At 41.6% G+C, this 6,754-nt stretch overlaps 1 protein-coding gene across 1 annotated transcript; it reads left to right on the top strand.

Moving 5' to 3' along the window:
• The first annotated feature begins 220 nt into the window (after positions 1-220).
• Positions 221-6,468, top strand: LOC133109497 (aquaporin-1-like). Its single transcript, XM_061218819.1, has 4 exons — positions 221-586; positions 3,450-3,611; positions 5,109-5,189; positions 6,298-6,468. Exons 1-4 carry the CDS (start codon positions 221-223, stop codon positions 6,466-6,468), a joined length of 780 nt encoding a protein of 259 aa, XP_061074803.1.
• Positions 6,469-6,754: the final 286 nt, after the last annotated feature.

The following is a 6,754-nucleotide window of genomic DNA, read 5'->3' on the forward strand; positions in this document are numbered from 1 at the left end:
CCACTTTATTTCTAAGAGTGTAGAAAAATTCAAAGAAACAAATATGAGAAACAAAAACCGGACAGAAAATTCAGTATTTTTCATTTATTATTTAATCTCACTGTGTCATTAATTCAGTACGCTTTTCGGTCTTGGGCAAACCCACCTGCCCCTCCTTCTTGCTGAGGCTATAAGTGCTCTTGGAGCTCAGGTGTTGTCTGTTGCTACCTACGGTGGAGTCATGAAGAAAGAACTGAAGAGCAAGGCGTTCTGGCGTGCTATTCTAGCTGAGCTGCTCGGCATGACCTTGTTCATATTCCTCAGTATCTCGGCTGTCATAGGGAACAAAAATAATTCAGATCCTGACCAAGAGGTGAAGGTGGCCTTGACTTTTGGGCTGGCAATAGCCACTTTGGTTCAAGCCCTGGGCCCAGTCAGTGGAGCTCACCTCAATCCAGCAGTCACCTTGGGGATGCTGGCCTGCTGTCAGATCAGTGTGTTCAGGGCCATGATGTACATCGTGGCGCAGATGGTGGGGGCGACGCTGGCCACTGGCATGGTGTATGGAGGGAGGCCTGAAAACAGCTCCACGCTGGGACTTAACAGTGTAAGTGATGCCTTTCTCTTCTCACTGTCGATGGGTTGTGTGAAGTCTGTCTATTGCAGTGAAATTCTGAGAAAAAAAAAAAAAACCATGCGGACCAAATTGAAATGAAATGAATCCTTCTTCTGTGGGGCTCAGAAAAAGAATTGGTTGCTGGAGAGTAATTCATTCAGAGTGAAGACATTTTCAAGAGAGTGCTTTTGAAGAAGAGTTCAAAAGTACAGTCCAGAATAATATAATTTGGCCTGGGTAAATTTGTAGTTTTCAATGGACTTCAATGGGGAACTTCTTGGCACCAGAGGCTTACAAAACTACACCGGAAACAATAGTGCCCTCTGCTGATTTCTGGAGGAGAAACATTTTGTTGTGGTGGAGTGATTGACAGCAAAGCACAGAGCATGTCGCTGTTTTGTTAAAAAATTCCATCCTGTATTTACATTTCAGTCTTTGTGCCTTGCCAATCCACACTTTAAATGCAATAACTTAACTTTGAATTATTTCAGACATAATTTTCACAATTATGACTCAATCTCAAGCAACTATGAGGATAACTAATTCCTAAATCAAATAAGGTGTTGGATGCTTTGCAAATTGGCTTGCAGTACACAAAATTTTTTAGAAAATGGGTTTTAATATCAATAGTATAAACTTAAATGACCATTTAAGTTTCAGAATAAGTGAGCAGACCTTTCAAAAGGTGGAAAAAAAATTGCTCAAGGGGCCAGCGGCTGTGCAGATCTTATTGTGGCTACACCGGGGATCGAACCACCGACCTTGCCGTCATGTACCTTAATCACTATGCTACAGGCGCTACAGGCTGCCCACAATGACTAATAAATGAACATTAGTAGTTGAAATACGACGGTTCGCTTAGCGGCCCACAGCGTGTAGGAGCCTGAGGGGAGCGAACGCTCCAGACGTGCTGTCATTATTTTCAATGGCCTTGAAGGGCTTTCCACTCTGCTTTTGTGCACCGTGCGCCTCGCATTTATCTGCTCCGGCTGCCTCACATTTATCTGCCCCGGCTGCCTCACATTTATCTGCCCCGGCTGCCTCACATTTATCTGCCCCGGCTGCCTCACATTTATCTGCCCCGGCTGCCTCACATTTATCTGCCCCGGCTGCCTCACATTTATCTGCCCTGGCTGTCTCACATTTATCTGCCCCGGCTGCCTCACATTTATCTGCCCTGGCTGTCTCACATTTATCTGTCACGGCTGCCTCACATTTATCTGCCCCGGCTGCCTCACATTTATCTGCCCCGGCTGCCTCACATGTATCTGCCCCGGCTGCCTCACATGTATCTGTCACGGCTGCCTCACATTTATCTGCCCCGGCTGCCTCACATTTATCTGTCACGGCTGCCTCACATTTATCTGTCACGGCTGCCTCACATTTATCTGCGCCGGCTGCCTCACATTTATCTGCCCCGGCTGCCTCACATGTATCTGCCCCGGCTGCCTCACATTTATCTGCCCCGGCTGCCTCACATGTATCTGCCCCGGCTGCCTTGCTCATCCAGCTGTAAATGCCCCACATTACAGCTTTTCTGCACCCACTGCATGGCCTGGAAATCTGTTCCACACAGTGACCTCTGTCTGTGTGAATAAATGCTTCCAATAATAATGCCTGTGCGGAACTTATCCTTCGCCAGTTTCCATTTATGCTCTTTCCTTCTGCTAACCTAACTCAACCTGAAGAATCTCCCATAGTTCACTTTGTTAACCCTCCTATTATCTTGAGAGTGTATGACCACTTTTATGTCCAACAGTTTAAATAAAAGAGTTTTGCAAAAGAAAAACATTGACACTTTGTGTGTGGACACAATGTGGTAGCTTCCTGGAAGAATGCCAAGAATTATTATCTCTGATAGATTCCAGCATTTTATATGTGATTCAAGTTAAACTAACAGGTTGTTTCCCCTTCTTACATATTGGTATTACAATACCTTGTTTTCCAAGGTATGGTAAAAGGTGTGAAACTTCCTTAGATTTCTGCTCAATATTCTTGGCCAGCACACCATTGGCCTTTTTTTTACTGCTACAGTACCTGAGCAGACCTTGAAAGATTTTCATGAGCAAGTCAACTTCCCATCAAGTAATCCTGCCTCATGTTTTATTTCCCACATGTAGAACTTATTTCTAACATTTCAATACATATATTAAATTTCATTTACCAGGTTTTCGCCCACTTCTGGATTCTGTTTAGTGTCAACTGCAGCAACCAATTTCTCCTCCATCTTTGTTTACTGTATGTTGGGATTATTTAGCTATGTTGGTTAAATTTAAGGTATGAAACTAGGCTGAAGTTATTTTCTTATATACAGCTTTTTATTCGTAATTCTCCACCCTTTTTTTTTTAAGTGGTTTTGTAACTGCTTGTTTGCAATTTTACATACAATCACATGAATTAAAGTTTATTTATATAGCATTTCATACACATATGCAAAGTGCCTTAAATAAGGCATACACTTTAGTAAAGACTAAAGTAATAAAATAAAATAAAGAACAAAAATACAAAACAGTTTATAAATGCCACGCATTACACAATGGCGAAGATCACACAATTTAGCCAACGTAGCCAGCTTCTCTATTTTGTACTAGTGACAAGTTATTTCCGACTAACGGAAAGGATTATAGGTAGCTAATTGAGTCATCCGGTTACAAACAGCCATTTCAGGATGTCACAATGTAAGAAACTAAACAATGGCCCGATTATGACTATTAATATCTCATTGTAACGATACTGTAATTCACAAAACCACTCACAGTCATAATGGCCATTTAACATGTTGCCATTCAAATAGCAAGACAAAATGCTACTGCACAGTTCTAAATTGTTCTGTTTTCTCTCCTCTCTTTGACAGCTAAATAACATCACTCCGAGTCAAGGTGTTGCCATTGAGCTTGTGGCCACGTTCCAGCTGGTGCTGTGTGTCATAGCGACCACAGACAAACGGCGCACTGACATCTCAGGCTCAGCCCCCCTTGCTATAGGGCTGTCAGTGTGCCTGGGACACCTTTCTGTAGTAAGTCAACTTACGGGATTTAACATTTGTATTTACAGCAGAACCCTTTGAAGCAGGATACCAGACTATTGTTCAAATCGATGGTTAACATTTCGTCAATAGTGCATATCTGAATCATGGCCAGATTATATAATCAGGATATTTTTCATTTGTACAGAAGGTATTTTGGTTAATATGGAAGATTTTCAGTGACCTAATTAAATTCAATTGCAACAGTGACACATTGTGAAATGTAATACACTTTTGTGCTTGCTTTTGCATAATGGTGCACATTTATCACACCATTTTTAAAGGCTAAATTAATATTGCATTGCATTCAAACACTCATAATAAAATGCAATGCAGGATGTATTGATTTTCAGTGTCAGTCTGTGACAAATGAAACCTGCATTTTAATGTTTAATTACACATCATCGCATTTAGCCCTGGGACCCCTGGGTACCGCACGGAACATGGCAGAATTAAAAACAATCCTTCTCATTTAATTTATCCAACACGAAAGTGGCCTCTGTGTGTATGTATCGATGTACCAGGGCGTGTCCGTGCCTTAAATTAAATGCAGTGAATAGTCCAATCACACTCGGGGGGTGGGCAGGGTATGTTGGGGTGTGGTCGTCCTCAAAGCTCCTCCAGTAACCATTTTAAGTTACTGTATAGCCTTTTGGGTTCATGCTAGTAAAACCGGTTTCCAACTACGGACGCTATTATTAAAATGACAAAAAAAAAAACCCACAAAGATGGTCACAGAATTATTAAACTATAAAATGAAATGCTTTCCCCCTCAGAAAGCTTCGCCGACATGACGTGTTGCCAGCTGAATCTATTTTCCACTGATGCTGGATAGCCATTAAAATCCATTCTCTACCGATGTAGATAGAGTGTACATTAGTGTTCTGCAGTGGGTTGGTAGCATTTTCTCCTGGATTAGTTAAGTATCATTTTTTTGTTTGCTGTTTCTATTCAGTTTAGTTGTCATTATAGTGTTCTGCTGTGTATCCTTGTCGAACCCCCCCCCCAAAAAATAAAAATAAAAGTGCCCTTATGATGACGACTATGTTTAGAACAGCATTCCATGTGTGTTTTCCTAGTTCTGGATGTGATGCTTTGACTTATGGTAGAACCTATGCACTTGTAAGTCACTTTGGATTAAAAGCGTCTGCCAAATGACAAAAATGTAAATGTAAATATAGATGATATAGCCCAATCCATGTTTCTATTGTTATATCGGCCACCCCTAAATATATGCCATTCAAATATGCCATGATAAATGCACATCATTATGTAACGGCAATTCCAAATGTATATATATTACATTTCACTGTGTTGCAGTAGCGATTGCATTTAAGTCATTGAAAAACTTCCACAGTTTAACAGTTTCAAACTTAAGCAAATAATCACAAACAAACAAAAAACTGTTTTCATACACATTGTTGATACGACTAGAGAATTGCTTTCAAATTGCATGTTTAATCCAGAAAAACCTTTGTGTGTGTATAGATAAGCTTTACTGGATGCGGGATGAACCCTGCACGATCTTTTGGCCCAGCTGTTCTTCTGGGTAACTTCGAGAACCACTGGGTAAGTAAATATCTTTTAGACTTCTACTGCTGTACCCTATCCACTCAGAGTTAAGATGCTTTTCTGCATACCACTGTTGTAATGTGTGGTTACTTTGACCAGTCTGGCCATTCTCTCTCATTAACAAGGCATTTCTGTCTGGATTTTTGTTGTTGTTGTTGTTGTTGTTTTGTACCATTCTTTGCAAACTAGAGACTGGTGTGTGTGAAAATCCCAGGAGATCAGCAGTTTCTGAGATAGTCAAACCACCCTGTCTGCCACCAACAATCATTTCACGATCAATGCCACTTTCATCACGTTTTTTTCCCATTCTGATGGTTGATGTATGCATTGCGCTGCTGCCACACAATTGGCTGATCAGACAACTGCCTGAATAAGTAGAGGTACAGCTGTTCATAATAAAGTGCCAAGTGAGCATATACTGCTGGGCTTATCCCAAGTTTCTCATAAGGCACTTTCTACAAGCACTTGCAGGGCACTGTTGCCTTAACAATAGCTGTCTTTTAAATCCAGAGAATGGGGAAGCTAGTGGGTTTAAATTGAGCACTGTTTCTTGGGATATAGCAGAATAAACAACCCTAATGACAAATACCCAACGTTTTCTGCCTGGTGCGGCCTCTCCTCTCTTATGATGTAGCGTAGTGGTTAAGGTAAATGACTCGGACACGCAAGGTCGGTGGTTCTAATCCCGGTGTAGCCACAATAAGATCCGCACAGCCGTTGGGCCCTTGAGCAAGGCCCTTAACCCTGCATTGCTCCAGGGGAGGATTGTCTCCTGCTTAGTCTAATCAACTGTACGTCGCTCTGGATAAGAGCGTCTGCCAAATGCCAATAATGTAATGATGTGTGTTTTATTGTCAAGAGGAGTCACAGCCTTATATGCATGTGTGCCAGAGAAGTACTTTCGTCTCAGTTATTGTATAGGTAGTAGTGACGAGATCATTAAGCAATTGAAACTTCATATCCTACTATAGTGAAATAAACCCAAGCTTTTATCTTCAACTGTATTTTAGACTAGAGTTTGATGTTACTTTCAGATGCTCTGTAGATTTTTACTCAGCCACCTTGTCCTTCATTAATTTGTCAGTTTGTGTTTCTCCAATTTCAGGTGTATTGGGTGGGTCCGATGTGTGGAGGGATGACAGCTGCACTCGTTTATGACTTTCTCCTCAACCCCAAATTTGACGACTTCTCAGAGCGCATGAAGGTCCTGGTTAGTGGCCCAGGTGGAGAATATGACCCAGAAGAACCGGGCACAGTTGCAGCACCCTCAAAGTAAACACCAGAATTGCTAAAAGTGCTATTTTATATGCAATTTCATCCACATGCTTGAATCATAGATTTACTTCCAAGACTTCCTTAACGGCGGCACGGATGGTGCAGTGGGTAGCACTGCCGTCTCACAGCAAGGAGGTCCTGGGCTCGGTTAATAATTACCCGCCTTCACTAAACCCCTAAAATGTAGCAGCATAATTGAATTTCAAACCCCAATTCCATATTTTGCATGAAGAAACAACCTGTCACACATCATTTAGGCTGTTACACATAGTAGCGGGTCATTTTTG

This window comes from Conger conger, chromosome 14 (genome assembly GCF_963514075.1).
Source record: "Conger conger chromosome 14, fConCon1.1, whole genome shotgun sequence".
In the NCBI taxonomy this organism is placed as follows: Eukaryota; Metazoa; Chordata; class Actinopteri; order Anguilliformes; family Congridae; genus Conger; species Conger conger.